Source organism: Phyllobates terribilis, unplaced genomic scaffold (assembly GCF_046119375.1).
Source record: "Phyllobates terribilis strain yellow unplaced genomic scaffold, ASM4611937v1 Scaffold_1__5_contigs__length_1240528914, whole genome shotgun sequence".
Taxonomy (NCBI): domain Eukaryota; kingdom Metazoa; phylum Chordata; class Amphibia; order Anura; family Dendrobatidae; genus Phyllobates; species Phyllobates terribilis.
Genome location: NW_027362761.1, coordinates 746,472,874 through 746,497,506, shown reverse-complemented (window position 1 = coordinate 746,497,506; position 24,633 = coordinate 746,472,874). Strand labels below are relative to the sequence as shown.

Genomic DNA, 24,633 nt, shown 5'->3' with positions numbered 1-24,633 from the left:
CTCTCGGGTTCCACTTAACTAATCACTGACTATCAGATATTATGCTCTGTATCCATGGATCAAATTATCAATGCTTTAACAGTTAGATAAGCTATATGATAATATGCGGGCTGTTATAAAATTTGTCTTTGCCATATGGTTTTTGGGGGTGTAATGGGCGGGGGGAAAGGTAACGGGTGGGTTTGGAAGGGCATTGCCAGTTGGGTGATGCCTCAATGTTGTTTATGTGTAATGTTAAAAAAGTATTTTAATAAAAAGTATCAGATTTAAAAATAATCTGGACACGCTCAAAAGATGATCTGCTCACCTTCCACAATAACTTCAATAAGTTGCACTCAACCATCAAGCTTACCCTCAACTTCTCAAAGTCCCAAATACATTTTCTGGACACTACCATATACAGTACAGACCAAAAGTTTGGACACACCTTCTCATTTAAAGATTTTTCTGTATTTTCATGACTATGAAAATTGTACATTCACACTGAAGGCATCAAAACTATGAATTAACACATGTGGAATTATATACCTAAAAAAAAAGTGTGAAACAACTGAAAATATGTCTTATATTCTAGGTTCTTCAAAGTAGCCACCTTTTGCTTTGATGACTGCTTTGCACACTCTTGGCATTCTCTTGATGAGCTTCAAGAGGTAGTCACCGGAAATGGTCTTCCAACAATCTTGAAGGAGTTCCCAGAGATGCTTAACACTAGTTGGCCCTTTTGCCTTCACTCTGCGGTTCAGCCCACCCAAACCATCTCGATTGGGTTCAGGTCTGGTGACTGTGGAGGCCAGGTCATCTGGCGTAGAACCCCATCACTCTCCCTCTTGGTCAAATAGCCCTTACACAGCCTGGAGGTATGTTTGGGGTCATTGTCCTGTTGAAAAATAAATGATTGTCCAACTATATACAAACCGGATGGAATAGCATGCCGCTGCAAGATGCTGTGGTAGCCATGCTGGTTCAGTATGCCTTCAATTTTGAATAAATGCCCCATCAGTGTCACCAGCAAAGCACCCCGACAACATCACACCTCCTCCTCCATGCTTCACGGTGGGAACCAGGCATGTAGAGTCCATCCATTCACCTTTTCTGCGTCGCACAAAGACATGGTGGTTGTAACCAAAGATCTCAAATTTGACTCATCAGACCAAAGCACAGATTTCCACTGGTCTAATGTCCATTCCTTGTGTTCTTTAGCCCAAACAAGTCTCTTCAGCTTGTTGCCTGTCCTTAGCAGTGGTTTCCTAGCAGCTATTTTACCATGAAGGCCTGCTGCACAAAGTCTCCTCTTAACAGTTGTTGAAGAGATGTGTCTGCTGCTAGAACTCTGTGTGGCATTGACCTGGTCTCTAATCTGAGCTGCTGTTAACCTGCGATTTCTGAGGCTGGTGACTCGGATAAACTTATCCTCAGAAGCAGAGGTGACTCTTGGTCTTCCTTTCCTGGGGCGGTCCTCATGTGAGCCAGTTTCTTTGTAGCGCTTGATGGTTTTTGCAACTGCACTTGGGGACACTTTCAAAGTTTTCCCAATTTTTCGGACTGACTGACCTTCATTTCTTAAAGTAATGATGGCCACTCGTTTTTCTTTACTTAGCTGCTTTTTTCTTGCCATAATACAAATTCTAACAGTCTATTCAGTAGGACTATCAGCTGTGTATCCACCTGAATTCTGCACAACACAACTGATGGTCCCAATCCCATTTATAAGGCAAGAAATCCCACTTATTAAACTGGGCACACCTGTGAAGTGAAAACCATTTCCGGTGACTACCTCTTGAAGCTCATCAAGAGAATGCCAAGAGTGTGCAAAGCAGTCATCAAAGCAAAAGGTGGCTACTTTGAAGAACCTAGAATATAAGACATATTTTCAGTTGTTTCACACTTTTTTGTTAAGTATATAATTCCACATGAGTTAATTCATAGTTTTGATGCCTTCAGTGTGAATGTACAATTTTCATAGTCATGAAAATACAGAAAAATCTTTAAATGAGAAGGTGTGTCCAAACTTTTGATTTGTACTGTACATCAAGTATAACACCATAGAAACATCAATTTACCATAAGTCCACAAGACGTCTGACATATTTGAGATGGAACAGCTTTCATCCAAGACACACAAAAAAATCCATCATCTACAATCAAGCTCTGAGGTACATTTGAATCTGTTCAGACAGTAAGAACAGAAAACTACAGCTGTTATCACTGAGGAATACATTCCTACAACAAGGACACCATCCACTGGTAATCGATGAACAGATCCAGAGAGCTACAAGGATCCAAAAAAGCAGCCTCCTGGATTACAGATAGAGGGAGGACAACAACAGGGTGCCTCTTGTGGTCAAATAGGTCACATACAACCCGCACATAAACATCCTAAGGAAAATTGGTGCTGATCTCCAACCTATATTCCACAGAGACCACAGACTGAAAGGAATATTCCCAGAACTAGCACTTCTCTCCTACAAACAGCCCCCTAACTTGAGGAATTTACTTGTCAGAAGTGTTCATCACCATCAGAGACAGGCACATTCCCATGTAACAATAAAAAAATGCAAAACTTGTACCTACATATTACCAACAAATACAGTCCGCATAACAAATGCAAATCAGGACTATAAATAATGGATTTATTTTCATGTACATCATTCAATGTGGTGTACATCATACATTGTACAAGGTGCCCTGTAGGTGTCTATATTGGAGAAACCATGCAAAAAAAACAAACAAGAATGAATTTACACAGACACACAATCAGGAATGAACTGGAAAGGCATGTGGGAAAACATTTCTCTGCACCTGGACACTGTATGACAGATCTAAAAATCTTAATACTAAAAGGTGATTTTAAGGATGACAGAGAGAAAAAAAATTGGGAATTCAAACTGATAAGAATGTTCAATTCCTTGACAATAGGACTCAATTTAATACCTGGATTTATAACTCACTACATGGACACAATTCACACTTCCACCAGACGGACTAAAGATAACTAAACATTCCTACAGCCTCTCCATTTATAATAAAAACCCTCTCCTAGACAAACTCTGGAACAAACTCTGGAAGAAGCCAATCCATAGGATCACTGCCCAAGCAAGATACCCGCACAACTACCCTGGTAGCCTGCTGATTGCCAAACCAATAGCAGGTACACTATCACCCATTCACAGATTAGTCAACAATTGACCACTGAACACCATTTCTCACGGTTCTAACAACATTTGTCCTCTACCCCAGGTACAATTTGTCTTCTACCACAGGTACCATCAAAGTTCATCACCCATAAATCGCCCTACCTGCTGCAAGTGCTAACCTACCGATCACAGCAGGTAATCTAGATAAAACCAAAAAACCAAAAACTAAAACTAATACCATCACATTATATCCCTATCTATCAAACCTAACACATATATCTCTCCTACTAGGTCAACGGGCCTCTGCCTCTCAACTCCTTGACTTCAACTCAATTACCTCAAGACCCTGAGGAGTATACGCTATATCTCCTAACTATTTATTTATCTATTTATTCATTTTTACTACTTGTTTTTATTCTCTATATTGTCTATCTCCTTGATATCCTTGATATCACTGTTTTTAAGGAGCTTTTTAACCTATATATTTTTAAGAGTTCCACTTGTCTCAATTAATAAAAGCTTCTATTTATATCTATACCAAACACCTCTCCCGGATTTCCTTCACTACCGCTAGCGCAAATTTATATTTTTTAACCTCAATAAAAACCCTAGTTTGATTTCCTTGGCTAATCATTAGGAGGCATCACCCCTTACACCTCAGGAACAAATATCCTGTTGTAATATCCCTTAAATGTTGTGCCTTTGTCTTATCAATTCATTTGTAATCCAGCCTGAAGAGGAGCCTCTGTGCTCTGAAAGCTTGTATATACAGGGTGGTCCAAAAGTAGGTGGACAGAAAGTGTAATAGGATTATGAAGGGGGAGATTTATCAAACATGGTGTAAAGTGAAACTGGCTCAGTTGCCCTTAGCAACCAATCAGATTCCACTTTTCATTCCTCACAGACTCTTTGGGAAATGAAAGGTGGAATCTGATTGGTTGCTAAGGGCAACTGAGCCAGTTTTACAGATCTAGTTTTCACAGATAGATCTCCCCCAAATCTGTTTTCTTTTCAGATAATTCAGATAACACATAATGGCAAATAATTTAAATACAGATCAAAGAAAATGGATTTTAACAGAGTATTGGAAATCTCAAAATGCTGAAACCGTTAGAGCAAATTGGGTTGAAACATTTGGTACTCAAGCCCCAAAGAGACAAACCATTTACCGCATTCATGACAAATTCAATCCCACTGGCTCAATCCTTAATGCTCCAAAAACTGGTCGACCCAAAACAGTATGTACAGAAGATAATAAACAACTTGTTGCTGAAACATTTGTTCAGAGTCCAAAAAAGTCCACCAGAAGAGCCTCTTTGGAATTGGGAATTTCACGAGTTTCTATCATGCGAATCCTGAAATCTATTGGGTGGAAAGCTTATTGTCCACGTCTAATTCATGGTTTATTGGAGGATGATCCAGACAGGCGGCTGCTATTTAGTGTTTGATAAATCTCCCCCTTCATAACCTTATTACACTTTCTGTCCACCTACTTTTGGACCACCCTGTATATATATTTTTTTCTGGTTAGCCAATAAAGGCAACACTCAGAGAATACTTTTGTCATTTCTGGAAAGTATCAAAGTAGATGGTTGAAGTACAGCTTTGAGGCAATTTACAAAACAAGAAGACCCCCAATGTGTGATCTGGTTAGATAACCAATAAATAACTGGGCATTGTACCCTTAGCCTCAAGTCCCAAGAGCACAGGTGCATAAGAAGGTCGAAAAACTAAAAAAATATATGTTCTTAAAGTGCTCCAACTTGAAGTACCAATCTTAGTCTGAAACATGATAGGAGCACTAGCAAATGAGGAACCATTCACTGAGATAAATTTCAGAGAAACAAAGGACTTTTTAGCCTCTTGGCTAATGAGAAGGTAATAAAATTCACAGCAGCTATAGAATCAATGAAGCTTTGTCCTGTAAACTCAGAGGAACTGAAGATAATAGACATGGGCACAATTAGTTCCTTTTTGGTGGAGGATGTTTTTAGCATCAAGTGATTTGCTCTTTCCCACTTAACGTTTAGTTTGGAACAGTAAATGAAGGAATGATTCTTTTCACCACATTACAGACAAAGTCCTTCCTGGCTACAGATCATGTGGCCAATGATAATTTCTACAGGCCAATTTGTATGGGTTCCTATATTGCCTTTCTGGGAGGAGATTGTAAAGAAGCTCTAAAATTTAGAATCTGTGAATGTTGAGCTTTCTTCTTTAACCTGCTTTGAAACATAAATCCACATGGGTAGCAAGGGAAATCAAATCAATAGAAGATGGCAAATCTTTACCAGCAAGTTTGTCCTATATCAGGTTAGACAAACCAGAGTAAAAAAATTGCCAGGAATGTGCCATTGTTCCAGACTACTTCTGATGACAAAGTTCACAACTAGATGGCAGAATAGAATAACATCCAACAGAGTTAGTACCCAGTCTAAGCTGAGGGTATTGAGTCAGCGGCTGAGTGTACTAGTGAAGGTTTAACAAATACTCTAGAAGGCAGACAGGAAGAAAGGTGTGCATCAGAAAGGTGTGCAGATGCATCATAGGTGTGGCCCAAGCCAATACTTCTCCAGACAGCAAAGAAAAAATATAAGCCACATTTGACAGGTCAGAAAAAATTAGTTGGGACAAAAAAGTGCATCCAAATAGGCAAAGAGGTCTTGCACAGGCAGGACAACCTCCCATAGGCTCACAGTGGGTAGAATAATCAAACACAGGAGGGAAAGCTGTGAGCTCAGTACACACACAGGGTCAGGGGCATCCTTGGCAGGTGCAAAGGGGCACATCTCCCAGGGCCTGTCCTCAAGCAGCTGTTTAGGACCACTTGACAACCATGGGCCGGCACTACACTTGCAAACGTGTGGCTGTGCCAGCCCACAGGCATCATGGTGTAGCAGCTGTGCAGCATACTGTGCATTGACGCATCTGCCACACTGATGTCTAGAGCTTGGGAGACCTGCCGAAGAAGATTTGCGGGCAGGAGTAAGGGCTGTACAGGAGACAAGTCACACAACAGGAGGTGAGTGCCGTGTGGCTCGCTGCCTGCTCCATTCCTGGGATATAAAGGCATTGCTAATGTGTGTATATGAATCTGGAATTGATTATGTGTGTATATGTAAGACCTGCTCATATTTATGTATGTGTAATATGTATGTAAGTGTATATGTATGTGAACATGTCACCAATTTTCTAAGTAAATATATTTGTAAAGGTGCTATTGACATGAAATTCAAAGCAGATGTCGGTAACTACTAGTGATGAGCCACAGTCTACCCCGGAATCAGGCAGAGTAGGGAGAGGTGCTGCTGAGTCAGGGAGAGATTTGCTTGTTTATAGTTAGTATAGGTATTCCACAACATATATAGTATATATATATCATCTGAACTAGTCCTTCTGAGGACTAATCCAGCTGCATATATTTAGTGGTGATAGCAGGAGTTAGGCAGGGAGGCAGGGTATGTGGCAGATTGCAGTGCATATAGTGCAAGAGGATCCATTGAACGTCCTGTTAGTATAGGTATTCCACAACATATATATATACAGCTCTGGCAAAAATTAAGAGACCACTGCACAGTTTTCTAAAAATCACCATCTGCACATGTCTGACAGACATTCCATTCCAGTGTTAGTTGAATTCCAACCAAAGTACCCCTCATTTAACTTAATGTGCTTCTGATTAGGTGATCACCTGAACCAAATCTTATGTAACGAGGGAAAGTATAAAAAACACTGCTGTGGTCTTCACAATCCTCTTGCAATAGGACAAGCTGGATGGCAAAACAAGTGCTAGGAATAGCCCAAAAGTAATTTGAATGAAAAAATTACTTTTAACCATGCCAAACGAGTTGAAAAGAAAAGTCTTGAGTGAGGAAAAGAAGGGCTCAATTCTGGCTTTACTAGCAGAGGGATACAGTGAGCGTCATGTTGCCTCCATCCTTAAAATTTCGAAGATGGCAGTCCATTACAACAAGGTCAAGCAGCAGACATTGGGGACAACAAAGCTACAGACCGGCAGAGGGCGAAAGCGACTCTCCACTGACCGGGTTGACTGTCATCTTATTCAAATATCACTCAGCAACCGTAGGATGACATCAAGTGACCTACAAAAGGAATGGCAAATGGCAGCTGGGGTGAAGTGCACGGCAAAAACAGTTCGTAACAGACTGCTAGAGGCAGGCCTCAAGTCATGTAAAGCTAGAAAAAAGACTTTCATCAATGAGAAGCAAAGGAGAGCCAGGCTGAAGTTTGCCAAAGACCATAAGGATTGGACCACAGAGGACTGGAGTAAGGTAATCTTCTCTGATGAGTCTAATTTTCAGCTTTTCCCAACACCTGGTCGTCTAATGGTTAGAAGGAGACCTGGAGAGGCATACAAGCCACAGTGTTTTGCACCCACTGTGAAATTTGGTGGAGGATCGGTGATGATCTGGGGATGCTTCAGCAAGGCTGGAATTGGGCAGGTTAATCTTTGCAAAGGACGTATGAATCAAGCCGCATACAAGATTATCCTTGAAAAACACTTGCTTCCTTCTGCTCAGGCAATGTTCCCCAACTTTGAGGACTGTTTTTTCCAGCAGGACAATGCCCCATGCCACACAGCTAAGTCAATCAATGTGTGCATGAAGGAGCACCACACCAAGACACTGTCATGGCCAGACCAATCTCCAGACCTGAACCCCATTGAAAACCTCTGGAATGTAATCAAGAGGAAGATGGATAGTCACAAGCCATCAAACAAAGAGGAACTGCTTAAATTTTTGTGCCAGAAGTTTCATAAGGTTACCCAAAAGTACTGTGAAAGACTGGTGGAAAGCATGCCAAGACACATGAAAGCTGTGATTAAAAATAATGGTTATTCCACCAAATATTGATTTCTGAACTCTTCCTGAGTTAAAACATGAGTATTGTTGTTTCTAAATGAATAAGTACTTGTTTTCTTTGCATTATTTGAGGTCTGAAAGCAATTATTTTTTTATTATTTTGATGATTTCTCATTTGCTGCAAATAAATACAAAGCTTTTAGCTTTGAATTTCGGAGACATGTTGTCAGTAGTTTATATAATAAAACAACAATGTACATTTTACTCAAAAATATACCTATAAAGAGAAAAATCAGAGAAAATGAAAATTTTGCAGTGGTCTCTTAATTTTTGACAGAGCTGTATATTCATCTGAACTAACAGTCCATCTGAGGACTAATACAGTTGCATATAATCAGTGTTAGGCAGGCAGGCAGTGTATGTGGCAGACTACAGTGCATATAGAACAAGAGGGTCCATTGAACATCCAGTCTGCTGCTGCTGTAATAATTACAGATATTTGTAGACATAGTCCCAGATATCAGGGGCCAGGGCATTTTTTTTATCTTAATCCTGGTTATTTGCTTAAAAAGCAATCCAGAATACACCATTTTTCTGCTCCATTTGTTTGTTAGCACTGCAGAATACAGCCAGATCCGTTCCATATTTCAGCCATAAAAATGCAGAAATTTGAACTGAACCTGGAAAATATTGGCCTCCTTTTCCATGCTGTTGCAGTGTGTCGGTCAAGCTATTCACACTAGGTGTCTGTGAAGAATAGTATTAGTAAATTACAGGCCTGCTATTTAAAACCGTGGTTCTCTGTCAGACATATCACCCATAATAGTATTCCAAAATCAGACATTTCTTCCATTTTAATTTCATTGCAGTGTGTCGGTCAAGCTATTCACACTAGGTCTCTGTATAGTATAATATTAGTAAATTACAGGCCTGCTATTTAAAACCGTGGTTCTCTGTCAGACGTATCACATATAACTGTGTTCCAAAATCAGCTATTTCTCGTGAACTTGGAAAAAAATGTCCGCCATTTAAAATGGGCAAAGTGCATGGCAATGGATGGGGAAGTGGACGTGATGGTGATGGTGCATGCTGAGGCCGAGGACGTGGCCGTGGGCAAGCTGAAATTGTGCCACAACAAACACCCACATCTTCTCGCTTGACCTTCCTGTCCCAATTTCTAGGGGACCGCAGTATACCACTATTGAATCCAGAGCAGTGTCAATAGGTTGTTGGCTAGATAGCAGATAATGCTTCCAGTCACTTTACCACCACCACCACCACCCTGTCTTCCACATGGTCAAGTCTCAGTAGCCATGAGTCTGGACCACATATTCCTCACCCTGATCCTCCTTCCTCCCACCATGCCGAGTGCCCGGAAATAACTGATCCCACACTTGGACACTCCGAAGAGCTGTTCACTTTTCCATTTGTAGATTCGGGCCTCTCGCCCAGCCAGCTTCAAGTGAGTCAAGAGGAAAACGCATGTAGCGATGCCCAAATATTGGAGCAGCCACGGTCACACGAAAGCAACGGTAAGAAAGTGCATTTACTGTCGCAAGAGGTGGATGATGATGATGAGACACAATTGCCAGAAAGTCAGGAGTAGGACCAGGGTGCGGAAGTGGAAGACGAGGTGGTAGATGATATAGTAACTGACCCAACCTGGCAGGGGGACATACAGAGTGAGGACAGCAGCTCACAGGGGGAGGGAGGCGTAGCACCACAACAGACAGGAAAAAGGTGTGCTCTGGACACAGACACAAGGCGGGAAAGCGTTTCCTCATAACACCAACATGAAGGAAGTTGCCAGTAAAACTGTTAGGTCTTCCCGAGTCTGGTTGTTTTTTAAAAACTCTGCAGATAACCCCAAAAAGGCCATTTGCATCACCTGCCATGCCAGCATCAGGAGGGGTAGCAAAACTAGCAGCCTGGCCACCACCAGCATGATCAGGCACATGGCTTCAAAGCACCAGACTGAGTGGGCCGAACCCCAGGGTCCAGAAACAGTGTCTGCTGGTGACTCCACTGCGTCTTCTATTGTTGTGCATGTACGCCAATCCCCTGTCCATGGCGCATGCCAAGATGCCTCCTGCCCTGCACGTGTCATTGCACACTCTCAACTAGGACCATCAGCAAGCACGTCCACGTCCTTCTCCCAGCGCAGCGTTCAGTTGTGCCTACCCCAGTCCTTGGAATGCAAATGCAAATACGCAGCCAACGCCCCACAGGCCACACTACTAAATTCACAGATTTCGCGAATGCTTGGCTCGAAATGTTGCCTTTTAGGCTCGTGGAGACGGAAGGTTTCCACAACCTGATGGCGGCAGCCATCCCTCGGTACTCGGTCTCCAGCCACCATTATTTCTCCCGATGTGCCGTCCCCGCATTACACGAGCACGTGTCCCACAACATTAGCCATGCCCTCAACAATGCAGTTACTGGGAAAATCCACATAACCATGGACACGTGGAAAAGTGCTTAAGGGAAGGGACAGCTCACTGGGTTAATATAGTGGATACCGGGACCCAGTCAAACCTTGGGACAGGACACATCCTCCCGACTCCAAGAATTGCGGGCCCTGGGTCAATCAGGGTTTCCCCCACATTCTACAGCTCCTGCACCTCCTCCTCCTCCCCTTCAGCCTCCATCTCCAAAATGACCACATCAGTCACAAGCTGGAAGCACTGCAGCACTGTCTTGGCCAAGCGACAACAGGATGTGCTAAAACTAATATGCTTAGGTGACAAACCGCACAACGCTAAAGAGTTGTAGACAGCTCTGAAAGAGAAGGCAGATCTGTGGCTGAAATTGCTGACCCTACAGCCAGGCATGGTCTTGTGTGACAATGGCTGGAACCTGGTGGCGGCTCTGATGCGAGGCGAGCTCACACACGTATCATGCCTGGCCCATGTGCTTAACCTCGTGGTTCAGAAGTTTCTCAAAACCTACTTGGATCTGATGGACCTGCTTGTCAAAGTACGCCACCTGTGTGCCCATTTTAGAAAATCAGCTACAGCTTCCGCCGCCTTTGCCGTGCTTCAGCAGTGTTTTCAGCTTCCAGCTCACTAACTGATCTGCGATGTCCCCATGCACTGGAAAGCTACATTGCAGATGTTGGAAGGATTTGTGAACAGAAGAGGGCAGTTGTTGACTACCAGCATCAACAAGGGCTTGTGTCATTGGCTGCCGAAGTCACATGTCCATATAAAAAGCAGACATGTGGCTTCAGTGCCATTTTGTCAATGTAACAGCGTAGTGAGGCTGCTGCTGCAAGTAGTCAGATAGTTAGCTAGGCGGTTTATTGTCAGTTAGTTCAGATGGATAGGATCCTGTGTCAAATCGACCTTCCAGGTTATGAATCCTTTGTGCTAATTGAGTGTTCCTGCCACCATTCAACATTTCGGCATCTAAATCTTTAGTGCTAATTGTGTGGACCAGATACCAGTCCACATTTCAGCATCTAAATCCTTTGTGCTAAATGTGTAGTCCAGCCAGCAGTCCACATTTCCGCATCTAAATCCTTTGTGCTAATTGTGTGGTCCAGACACCAGTCCACATTTCAAAATATACATCTTTTGTGCTAATTCTTTGGTCCAGCCTCACTATCTCAGCCAATAAATACTGATTGTTAATTTAGTGACAGATCTCTGACAGGTCTGGGCCTAGGGTTGTGAAACAGATGGTTAAATGACAGGAAGGGTACATTCAACATGAGTGGGAAAAAAGTGAGGTCGTGGAGGAAGGGGGAATACGCTTGGTGTTCAAGGTGTACATGGGGAAGGTGGTAAGTTACTGAAACCAGCTCGTCCTATCCAAAGACAACTGACAACTTCTGTTACTGGACAGGCTAATCAACTTGTTCTCTCTGGCCTTGTAGATGAGGGCCAGAAAGAGCATGTGCTCCAGTGAATGGCAAACTCTGCATCAAGTGGCCTCCCTACCTCTTCCTCCATCTTAACATCACACACAGTGCAGTCCTCAGAGGTGGCACCCCAATTACTCTTGTTTCCCCCCGTGTCACAACTCTTCAACTGGCCACCTGACTGTGGGGAACCACAGATGGGTGAGTCTGCAGAGCTGTTCACACATTCTATCCTATGGGAATCGGAGGTCTGCTCCAAAGATTCACAGACTTGAGAGTAGGAAAGCATCTGCACCGATGACTTCCTTTTTTTCCGGGGCCGGACAAAGTAGGGTCCGAGCAGAATCCAGACCCTCATCACCAGATGTTAATCTCTTTGGGTGGACGTGATCCTGATGAGACTCCGATACCTGAGGCACACACGGACTGCACTGTGCTGTCAGGGCATCAAGAGGAGGAGGGTGATTCTCAGGGTGAGGAGTTGGAGAACAGAGAGGATGATGATGAGGTTGTAGATCCCACTTGGTGTGAACCCAGAGCCACGCAGATGAGTAGATCAGCAGAGCAAGTGGAGGAGGAGGAAGCCGAGGAGGTTATGTTGTGGCTTCTTGCACAGACATGGAGTGATGCAACCATGACAAGCAATGCATCCTCAGTCACAACTCTGGCTGTGGTCAGCAGCGGTTGTGGATCTGCAATTCGCAGGGGTGGCAAGGATTGCTTAGCCTGGGCCTTTTTTGAGACCACAAAGGATGAGCCAACTCATGTTATCTTCCAACTTTGTAAAAAACGACTCAGTAGAGGCAAAAATTCCAATAATTTAACTACAACATGCATGAACTGGCACATGCGCAATTAACATGTGTTAGTCTTGGAATCTCACTGTGCTAAAATGCGGACTAGCGGGCCTCGTCAACCACCGGCCGCCCCATGAACCGCATCTGCTGCTTCTTCCTCCTCCATCATTGTGGCAAGGGTTTTCCACAGGTCTCCGGCCGCAGAACCTCCACTTATTTACCAGCAACCGTCAGGGTGAGTGAGAACCCATCAGCTGGTACGAAAGTGGAAATGCCTGCTGTTTATGACCAGTCTCAGACACCGAGCAAACCACATCTTTCTCAATCCACCATAACAGCTCCACCTGCACCTCACAGTCCAGCAGTTTGTTGTGTTCACCCTACTACACCCTCTCCGCACAGCAGCTAGCCTTCAGTCTCGCAGTTGTGGTCACGTAAAAGATGGTTTCCTCCTACACATGCCAAAGCTAAGAGCTTGAACGTCACCTTCTCCAATCTGTTGGCCACGGAAATGCTGCCTTCCACCTGGTGGATACAGCCGGTTTCCGAAAGCTGATGGCCGTCTCAGTCCCCCAGTACCAGTTGCCCAGTCACCATTACTTCTGTAAGAAAGTTGTGCCTGCGCTACAACAGAATGTCATAGACAACATTAACCTTTCCTTGAAAACATCTATGTCTGCCAGGGTGCATTTCACCACTGACACCTGGATGAGCAAGCATGGCCAGGGGCGTTACATCTCACTGACTGGGCACTGGGTGACTCTGGTGGCTGTGGGGGCAAGTGGAGAATGGGCTGTTCCACACGTCTTTGATTCCCAAGGCTTGCAGGACAAACCTCGGTATCTAACACTTCCTCCACTGCTTCTGCCTCCTTCACCTCCTCTAGGGCCTCCACCTACACCTCAACCTCTCCCTTAATGAGACACGCATTCCAACAAAGCAGATGTAATCCCCCCCACTACTGTACTGAGCAGCCTTGGCTCACCGCAATCATGCAGTGTTTAAATTAATATGCCTTGGAGATCACAGTCACACAGCTCAAGAGTTGGGGACAGCTATCCAGGCCAAGTTTCTGCAATGGCTGTCTCCACTGAACCTGGAGTCAGGGAAGGCCATGTGCTATAATGGTGCAAACCTGTTGGCAGCCCTATGCCGGGGCAACCTCACACATGTGCCTTGAATGGCTCAAGTCCTCATTCTAATGGTACAGCAATTTCTCCGCCACTATGCCAGCCTGGATGCGCTGATGCAGAAAGCACGGTTGCTGTGTGCTCTTTTCTGCCGTTCGCACCCTGCGGGTCATCGACTTCCATTGCTACAGAGGTCTTTCGGCTTACCGGTTAACCGGTTGATATATGTGCCGACACAGTGGAATTCCACTCTACACTTGTTACAGCGACTGTGGCAGCAGTGAGGAGCCCTGGTGCAGTATGTCATTTTGCATTAGCTGGGCCAATGCAGTTTGGACGTGGTGCAAATCATGCTTGTGGAGTGGCCACAGATGAAGGACCTCTGCACCCTTCTGCACAGGTTTGAAATGGCTACTAAGATGGCCGGCGCTGACGATTCCAGTCATCTACATGCTGGAGCACACTTTGAATAGTCTGCAGGAGGAGGTGGTGGTCCCTGAGGAAGGAGGAAGCAGAGGAGCATGTGGAAGGGATAACAATATCTCTAAGTTCTGGACTGTCGTCGCACAGGTGGGTGCCATGGGAGGGTGGATTACAGAGATGAAGGGGGGCTCATGGTACCAGACAAACTGTTAGTGAAGGTGCAGGAGCCGAGGAACAAATGGAGGTGGATGAGGAGGAAGAGGTGATCGGCGCACAACAGTCAGAGATTAAAAGTATAATGATCCCCTCTCAGTTGTCCATGGTTGACGGGAGGGGACGTAGGAAGCAAGATTGAGCATTACCTCTTCACTCACAATGGTAGAAGAGTAAATTTTACCAGATGCTTCCCCCCTGGAAAGGGATGTGCGCCTGCTGGAGTATCAAAACATGCTTGTAGACAATCTTAAGAGTAGTTTTCCCCAAGACAGCAGTGAGGCTCAAAATGTGCATCTCAGTTCTAGACTTCCAAGGAACATCGACTCTTCAACGCAAAAACATTATCAGTAGAAGCAGTATAAGTAGCAGAAACAATTTCTGTGAGTTGTTTCACATATTATTTTTAGACCAGCTCGTGCACCAGCAGAACAGAGTACAAGTCTGACACATAGTGAATGACTGGAGAGGATTGTCCAGGAGTATCTTCAGCTCAATATCAATGTCTTCAGGGTGGGGTTTGGACCCTTTTGCATTCTGGTGTTCAAAAATGGAAGAGTGGCCTGAGCTCGTCTGTCATGTCTTGGAGGTATTGTCATGCCCGGCAGCCAGCTTTCTCTCAGAACGTGTCCTCAGCGCTGCTGGTGGTGTCTTGACGGATAAGCGCATCCGGCTTTCCACTGAAAGCGTAGACCGCCTAAGTTTCATCAAGGTGAACAAGTCATGGATCTCCAATAACTTCTGCACCACAGTCGCAGACTGGGCAGACTGGGCGATGGTGTAGTTTTTAGTGTGCTGCATTGATCTTGCGTTATTGCAGTCTGTGACAACTTTGTCGTGGTTTCTGTGCCTGCTGTTGCTACTGCTTCTTATGTTACTAACATTTTTCTTAAATGTGGAGACTCCAAGTTGGTTCTCCATCTGGTGGGTTGCCTGAAGTGGAAGGGGTGTCAGGGCCCCATTATACTATTTCTCTTCTGGGGAAATTGATGCCACTTTAGTGGTGTCTGCCCTTATTTTTTGGAAATGTTTGGACTCCAAGTTGGGTCTCATCATGTGTGTTGCCTGTAGCAGTAGGGCTCTTAGTATCCTTACATTTTTCTAACAATAGTAGTCTACAAAGCTGATATTTGTGCCTCCTGAGTGTGGCTGAGCAGAAAAGCAGTTTGATCTGTTGTATGATGTATCAGGGCTCCCAGCACAGCAGACATACACCGGTCCCTCACCCACCTCTTAATTTGAACTTAAATTCAAAGCTGTAAATGCTGGCCCAGACACTGTCTCGTGCAAGTCCATGGCTGATTGCTGCTGTGCCATGATACAATTTATACTGTGGGTCAATTGATGCCACTTATCCTGGTGTCTGCCCCAAATTTTATGAAATGTTTTGACTCCAAGTTGTGTCTCCTTTATGTGTGTTGCCTGAATTTGGCAGGGCTCTCAGAGCACCAGGCCTACATCTGTCACTCATCCCCCTGTTATTGATCAATGTTTAAGCTAGAAATGCTGGTTTAAGCCCTGTTCCATTTCCTGTCCCATGCATCCATGCTGCGCAATTATACTATTTGTACTCTGGGTCAATTGATGCCACTTTTCCTGTTGTCTGCCCCTAATTTGAGCTGTTTTGGCAACTTTTGGGCCCCTTTGAAGGTGTTGTCAATGCGTTTGGCTTTGCCTCCCATTGAATTCAAAGGGGTTTGGATATGTTCGACGAACTGTTCGACAAACTGTTTGGCGAACATCGGGAAGTTCGCCGATCCGAACAGAGTGAAGTGATGCTCGTTCAAACTCTCCTGTGGCCGGTAACAGATGTGGGCAATATGAAAATCACACTTGAAACCAGGCAAAAAGGAGAGAAGTTGACTCAATCTTTGCATTTTGTGTCTTTGCATTGTGTGTCTCTGTATGCCACACTAAGCATTGCGACAGAAAGAGAAGAAGATAACTGTCTGAGGACTTGAGAGCCAAAATTGTTGAAAAATATCAACAATCTCAAGGTTTCAAGCCCATCTCCAGAGATCTTTATGTTCTTTTGTCCATGGTGCATAATATAATCAGGAAGTTTACAACTCATGGCACTGTAGCTAATGCTCCCTGAATGTGGGTTTCAGAGGAAAATTGTTGAAAGATTGCGATAGTCCGTAACGTGGGTAAGCAGCCCCAATCAAGTTCCAAAGAAATTCAAGCTGTCCTGCAGGCACAGGGTGCATCAGTGTCAGCGCAAACTATCAGTCACCATTTAAATGAAATGAAACGCTAAGGCAAGTGACCCAGGATGCCCCCACTGCTGACAAAGAGACATAGAGTGGCTTGCAAAAGTATTCACTGTTTTTTTAGGGCTTGCATAAGTTAAAGGGAATCTGTTACCCCCTGGGCGATATCAGACCTCTACTATGGTCATACAGGTTATAGAAAAGTAAATCTTTACATACTTGTATGGCCCATAGTAGAGGTTTGATTGCAGAGAAATCTGTTTTTATAAACTCCATTTTGCACTGGCTTGGCGTCCCCCGGACACCAAGAAATCCCCACCATGTTCCCACAATGAGATTTTGGTGAGTTTTTTACTTGGCATATTTTTGAAAAAATGCAAGTAACCCATTTTACTTAATGGGTGCAGAAAATCTGCAACATCAAAAACTCACCAAAAGCCCATCATGGGAATTTACCCTTACGGAACGTTCTGTACGCATGGGAAATTTGATCAGCCTATTAAATGACCGCTGATTAGCTTGTATATAACCACCAGTTGTATAGGGTAGTCTTGCTACACACATTATGATCTCGCAACGGCCATGCGTGTACGTTTGAAAAACCACAAATAAGGTTTCCACAAATAAGCTGTAAACTCCATTCTGTGCACCAGTCACTGATACTTTTAAAGCCTGCTATCTCTGCTGCTTTATTGCAGAGGCCAGAGATAAACAGGCTAAAGATAAGCCGCCTCAATTTATGGGCCACTTTTCACCACTTCACTTCACTTGGATTTTTTTTCCTATTTTTGAGTACATTATATGGTTATGTGAATATTGCTATTCAAAACTACAATTCATTCCACAAAAAAAAATAAGCAAAATGAAAGAGAAATAAAGATAATTGGCCCTTCAAGAAGAGGTTAAAAAAAATAAAACAGTACGTCTCCATAAATTAGTCTTGGATAATTAGCAAGGATCAAATGCAAAAGTAATTTAGCAAGTTTACCTAAAATTGAATTTGTCCAATGAATTCGCCATATGTCTTGGATTTTTGGAGCATCTGTATAGATTCCTGTCGTTCGTAGGAATAATATCAACATCACTGAAGATGAAGCAATTATAATCGTAATCTTTTATTGACTCTGCATACCCAACGTTCATCAGTTTGGCTCTGTTGAAAGTCGCATTTTTAATCTGTTTAAACCAAAAATACATAGATTATATATGTGTCATAATGTAACATTACTAGTTTCATTAAGGTAATACACAATATAATGCGTAAAGCTGTGGTCATTGTCACTGATCAGGGCACAGGAGGGTGATAATTACTCTGCTTTGATCTGAACACCTCAGTGAGAGCGGCATGGAGAGGTGATCCGCAGCCTGGTAATATACTACTAATCTCAGGCTGCTGATTACCTCTCATCACCGCTGATACTCGCCACACCCTGGCACCTCCGCTCCCCGGCACTTCCGATCCCCGGCACTTCCGCTCCCTGGCACCTCCGCTCCCTGGCAACTTCTGTCACCACGTGCACTGAGCAGTGAGAGCGGTGACATGGGGAAACAAAATGTCCTCGATCTCCTCCCACAGCTGTGACTTAGACAGCTCAGTGGGTATGCTCAGGTTACAGCAGGAGGCAGCTGCAATGTAGGAGATGCGGTTGGACAGCGACCGCAAACTACTATGTACAGGGGCTGCCGTATTTGAGGTGTGTAAGTGCCGTTACACACAAGTAAATGTAAATGCAGCCCCCAGTGTTTTAATAAAATAATAATAAATAAAAAATTGTTAAACCAGTACATTTTATTTTGTATTAAAAATAATTGATTATATAATCAATAATTATTAATGCAAAAATAAAAATCATGGCACCTTCCCTTTAAGGAAACCATATCAAAGGGGAAAAAGGAGCAAAGATGGAAAACAACCCAGGCATGGCACATCAACTAAAACAGGTATATATAAACCATACACAAGAGCCTCCACATTATTCTTTAATATTAGCCTAAGGTGCACTATGTAATCAAAAACAATAAAAATCATTGGGAGTGTAACTTTTAGTAAGACCAGTAAATTAATGTTACCTGCTCCACAACATATATTCCAAAATCTGCTTGCTGTTTTTGAAGAAATGGGAGCATATGATGCAACCATATTATAAGATGTGGTTCTCTCTCACGAAAAGGAATAATTATTGCAATTTTCTGTTGTGCTTTGCAGAACTGAGGCTTTCCTCTTCCTCCTTCTTGCAAATATGAATTTTCTGACATTATATCCATAAGAGTCACATTCTTATTTACTTTAACGATAAAAGGGCCTGCTGTTGGAAATAAAATAAAAATATATTGAAAGCAAAAATACTTTATTAATCAAGCTTTGAATGCAGAAGTACATATCTGATAATGTATATTTTTATAAACACCTCCATGATTGCATTGTCAAGGGTGAAAGACAAAAAAATCCATAACAAATCTGCAACAGTAGGAGCATGCTGAGGATTTAAGAAAAAATCCACACCGATAATTTCTGAGTTCTGTAAAAATAATTTTGTAAAACCCTATTCACGTTACTATAAATGTGAAATCTTTTTATTTATTAGTAACACCACATAAATTTTAAAATAAATGCGATTTACTTTATTTTTTTGAGTGTGAATATTTTTTAATCAATATTGTACATTGTATAAATATCAGAAGGCTTTGCAGTGTATATTGTGTGAATTATAATGCCACTGAAAAAGTGCTGGGTCAAAAACCATACTGAAAGTCACAGTGACCTCTTTTTTTATTGTTTCAATCATAAATATAATATTTTTTAAAATGTTTATAATTGTTATAATTTTTTGTAATAATAATAATAATAATAATAATATTTTTAAAATTTTTATAATTCTTCAACTATAAACAATGACACCACTTCTATTGTAGCAAAACATCCAAACAGTATGTCCAAAGTCAGTGACACGAAAGCAGAACATAGGAATGCATAGATTTCTAATTTCAAACCTAGACAATTTTTAATCTGAAATTTACAGAAAAAAATTACAGATAAGTTTTCAAAATGTTAAATCTACCATGGATTCTAAGAATGATAGTAACTCAACTGAAACTAACAAATTAATGCTGCTTACCATATGTTTTTTAATCCATATTATAAATTGTAGAAGGTTTTGCAGTGAATATTATCTGAATAGAAATTATACCTTTTCTTTCTTTCATTTGTAGAAACCATTGAAACACTGAGTCTAAACTAACATGAAAAGCTTGACAGAATATATTTATTTCTTAATTCACATCTAAAATTAGTTGTTTATTCCCCTCTGTCTTCCTTCTAATTTTCCCTGCTTGCCACTGTCCTTTGCTTTCTGACTGACAGGTAATTCTTATTTGAGTGACCTGCAACTCCACTAGAAATCTCATGCAGGTTTGGCGTAGTCGGCAGGATCCAGTGCTTGTCATGGACGGAGGCGAGGGAAGAAATGACTCTGCCGCACCAGCAGCCCCCCCGCTGGTAGCGGAACCCCTGGCAGCCGCGGCGACTTTGGGAGGATATGTGCCCATAGGAGCTTTACTCCAGCACATGCCGAAATACGACGGGCGTAACATGCCATTGCAAGATTGGGCTGAGAGGGTCCGGAGTGTTCTGCAGATGTGTAATCTGGCCCCTGCGTTACGAGCAGAGTTAGCATTAAATGCACTAGAGGGCGATGCTAGGCGAATGGTGATGGTACGTCCAGAGTCAGAGAGGAGCAGATTAGAGAAAATCTTGGAGCTGTTAGAGGGGAGTTTGGGAGGCAGGGCTCGCGTGGCCCATCTTCATTCCTTGTTTTTCAATTGGCCCCAAAGTGAATGTGAGACCTTGATGCAGTACTCGAATACTTTACAGGAAATGTTGAATGAGGTGCAGCGACTAGACCCAGGGGCCATGGGGACATTCCAAGAGGTAGACCTCTTGCTCCGGGATAAATTCATAACAGGGTTAGCCAATAAGCTCCTTCGAGAAAAACTGATGGAGATGACCCGAGCTACCCCGGAATTATCCTTCTGGCAGATTTATAGGGCTGCGGTGGAAAGGGAGGAGGAGTCTACTCTGGTGACCGAGGGGGCAGTGGACAGTGCACAGCTGGAGGGAGGTCGGGCGCCAGTTTCAGAAGGGGAGGAACTGGTAAACGTTGTACAGGCTCTGCGTGCCGAACTGAAAGGAGCTAAAGCTGGAGGTGTCTAAACTCAGAGCTGGGCCGCTCCCTACTACCACGGAAGATCCACCCGCCGCGTCCTCTGAATTGGTGGTTCTGCAGTCTGCCAGGTCATCCTCCTCGAATGATTCAAGTTCTCGTCCACGAGGAGCAGTCACCTGCTGGAGGTGTGGGCGCCGGGGACACATCTCCCGATACTGCCAGATGTCTGCAGCCCCAGAGCCTCCTTTGCCGGTATTAAACTCCCAGCCGCTGCCATGAGAGGGCGAGCAGCAGCGGCCCACCCCCCACAAAGCCCTCGACGGGAAGAACAAGATTTGTTCACATGCAATTCAGTGCTGGAAGCAGAGTTGGAAGGGCGGAAGATGAGATGCTTGGTTGACACAGGATCCGAATGTACCATAACGCCCTTAAAGGTGTATGAAAGGCACTTGAGTCAACTAGTGGTTCCCGAGGACGGCCGAGTGATATGGCTTACAGCCGCTAACAATGGCCAACTGACGGTGAAGGGGATCGTGTGGATGCAACTGAAAATGTTTGGTCAAGAGCTGGGTCAGAAAGAGATAGAGATGGTGGACCACCATCGTAGAAGAGGGATGGAGGTGACGCTTGGAATGAACGTTCTGCGAGATTTAAATCATCAGATGTATGCCAGTGAGGGACCCCGATACTGGGATCGTGCTACCCACCATCGACCCACACAGAGAATGTTACACTGTCTAGTGCTGAGCTGCGATCTCCTGAAGAGTGCAGTCCCTGGGGGTCGGGTGGGCCTGGTCCGAGTGCCATGGCGGACCACGATCTCGCTAGCACCCTGACAAGAAGAACTCTTAATGCTACCGGTGGGGGCTGCGCTGAGACAGAATGGGCTTGAAGTACTACTTGAGCCAGCCCCAGAGAAGTTCTCGTTCGCCAAGGCGCATGGGGCCCGGTCTCTGGCGATTGTGAAGAATGGACTAGTGCCGGTCAGATGCATCAATGTTCTAGATGAGGCTGTTACAATTTATGCTGGGACCATTCTGGCTGAACTGTTCGTGCCAGGAGGGAAGGTGCCTGACAAGGCAGTGTTCGAATTGCGCCCAGATGAACAGTCTTCCTGGACATGCGCGGTCGAAGTAGGCCGGACCGAACCTCATATCGAAGAATGGAATGGTCGTGTGATCATGGACCAGATGGGATTGGGTCGGGAGGAACTGACCCCCGTGCAATTGGAGCAGCTGGAGAGGGTCTTGTGGGAGCATCAAGAGACCTTTTCACGACATGCGGAGGATTTCGGTTGTTCCTGGACGATTGAGCAAGAGATTCCCACAGGGGATACCCCTCCTATTAGGGAACGTTATCATCAAATTCCCCCAACGCTCTATCAAGAGGTGAAGCGCATGGTGGCCAGTATGCTTGACAACCAAGTGATCTGAGAGAGCCTGAGCCCCTGGGCGGCCCCTGTGGTCATGGTGCGGAAGAAGGATGGGACTAGTGATGAGCGAGCACTAAAATGCTCGGGTGCTCATTGCTCGGGTCAAGAAAATTGGAATACTCGGGTGCTCGACCCGAGCAACGAGCCCAATGTAAGTCTATGGGAAACTCGAGCATTTTTCAGGCGGTTCCCCCCGGCGGTCTGCAGAGGGCCTAAAAATTGCCCAAATCGATGAAAACAGTGCTTAAATGACATGGGGACAGCATGGGGAAGACCCCTGAAAGCATTTCTGACTCCCAGGTCCCTGCTGTTGTCAGAGATATTACGCCACTTTTACGGACAATAAAACATACCAAAACAAAACCAAAATGGATTTTCCTGGGAAATATGTTAAGGAACATCCTTTCCATGACATGTACAATGTATATAAAGCAAAATAAATAACCAAAAACAAAAATACTCCTCCACACCTTGGGCTATGTTCACACGTAGCGTTTTTGATGCGTTTTTGCACTTTTGCATTGCTTTCAACGAAGACAAATGCATTCACTGGGAAATGTTATTTTAACATTTTACAACCTTATCTGGCCATGTAGTGTGTGACACATCATCAGACACATGCATACAGTGCTGAAAAGACATGGGAACAGCATGGCGAAGACCTCTGGAAGCATTTCTGACTCCCAGGTCACTGCCTAAAAGTGTGCCCATCATAAGTGATTCTTGGCGCATGCGAAGATGCCTCCCGCCATGCACCTGTCGTTGTAGACTTGCAACAATCACCATCCACGTCCTTGTCCCAGTGCAGCGTTCAGTTGTCCCTACCCCTTTCCTTGGAATGCAAGCACAAGTATGAAGCCAGTCACCCACCCACCCACAGGCTGCAATACTATACAGTCAAATTTTTGACAGCTGTTTGCACTTGAAAGGTGGCCTTTTAGGCTTGTGGAGGCGGAAGCTTTTCATAACCTCATGCCGGCGGGGCCGGCTGTCCATACTCGGTCCCAGCCGCCACTGTTTCTCCCAGAGTCACGGGTCCCACAACATTATCCGTGCTCTCCCCAGTGCACTTACTGGGAAGGACCGCCTAACCACAAACACGTGGACAGGTGAATATGGCCAGGGAGGGTACGGAGCCAGTCCACAACTTTTTTTGCTGAGAGTTGTATTTAGCTCGGTGAAAGGACTGGCATAGAGGGAAACCATATCTACTCCGGCTGTCATTTCTCCGTCACCAGGTTCCGCCCATTGTCACAAACGACCATGCCTGGCTGTATGTTCAGCAGTGAGAGCCACAGATCAGGCTGCTGTGTTACAGCTTTCAACAACTCAGCAGCGCTGGCCGGTTTGTCAATTAAGCATTAAGCATGTTATCTTAAGTACAGACTGTTGCCGCTAGGCCAAGGCAGTGCTGCAGTGCTGTTAGCTTGTGACTGATGTGGTCATTTCGGAGATGGAGGAGGAGGTGCATGAGCTGAACAATGTGATTACATTGAGGTTAAATTGGTGACGCTGTTTTTAACACTAAAGAAAGATCCTATTGTTTTGTGTTTTTTACGTTATTTTTACAACAAATGCATTCACCGGGAAATGTAATTTTAACATTTTACAACCTTACCTGGCAATGTGGTGTGTGACTCATCATCAGACACATCCTGTTTTATTTATGATGGAGGGACTCTGAAAGTCATAAAGCCTATTTTATAGGGACATCAGACGGCCCTTACTAAAGGCCAGCAGTCGGCCCACGCTATTGTTAGAGAGCCATCTGCCGGCTATTCTTTGTTGTTCCCATTATTAACAAGTGGGTCTCCTATACTGTTATTGTGTATCCAGCGACTGCAAGGGCTGCCAAGAATTTGGACACAACCCAATACCCCTTTGAAGAGACATAGAGGAGGGTCTCAGTAAAAAAAAAATGTTCCCATTATAAAGGAGTGGGTCTCCTATAGTGCTAATGCCCATGCTGTGACTGCAAGGGCTGCCAAAATTTGGGAAAAACCCCACTAAGAATTTAAAGACACATAGAGCAGGGCCACAGTAACAAGGTACGACATGTTCCCATTAGAATGGAGAGGGTCTGCTATACAGTTATAGGGTATGCAGTGAGTCCAACGACTGACCAATTTTAGGAAAAACCCCACTTAAAATTTAAAGACACACATAGCAGGGCCACAGTAACAAGGTACGACATGTTTCCATTAGAAAGGAGAGGGTCTGCTATACAGTTATAGGGTATGCAGTGAGTCCAACGGCTGACCAATTTTAGAAAAAACCCACTAAGAATTTAAAGACACATAAAGCAGGGCTACATTAACAAGGTACGACATGTTCCCATTAGAAAGGAGAGGGTCTGCTATACAGTTATAGGGTATGCAGTGAGTCCAACGGCTGACCAATTTTAGAAAAAACCCACTAAGAATTTAAAGACACTTAGAGAAGGG

At 44.1% G+C, this 24,633-nt stretch overlaps 1 protein-coding gene across 3 annotated transcripts in view; it reads right to left on the bottom strand.

Moving 5' to 3' along the window:
• The window catches only part of LOC141149103 (beta-1,4-galactosyltransferase 1-like), a 249,856-nt gene that overhangs the window by 34,905 nt on the left and 190,318 nt on the right, over nucleotides 1-24,633 (bottom strand). For all 3 annotated transcript variants that reach the window (XM_073636865.1, XM_073636866.1, XM_073636867.1), the window contains 2 exons: nucleotides 18,665-18,900; nucleotides 17,583-17,770 (listed from right to left, as the gene is read on the bottom strand). In XM_073636865.1, the coding sequence (XP_073492966.1) occupies nucleotides 17,583-17,770; nucleotides 18,665-18,900 (424 nt within the window). The remainder of the gene's footprint in view (nucleotides 1-17,582; nucleotides 17,771-18,664; nucleotides 18,901-24,633) is intronic.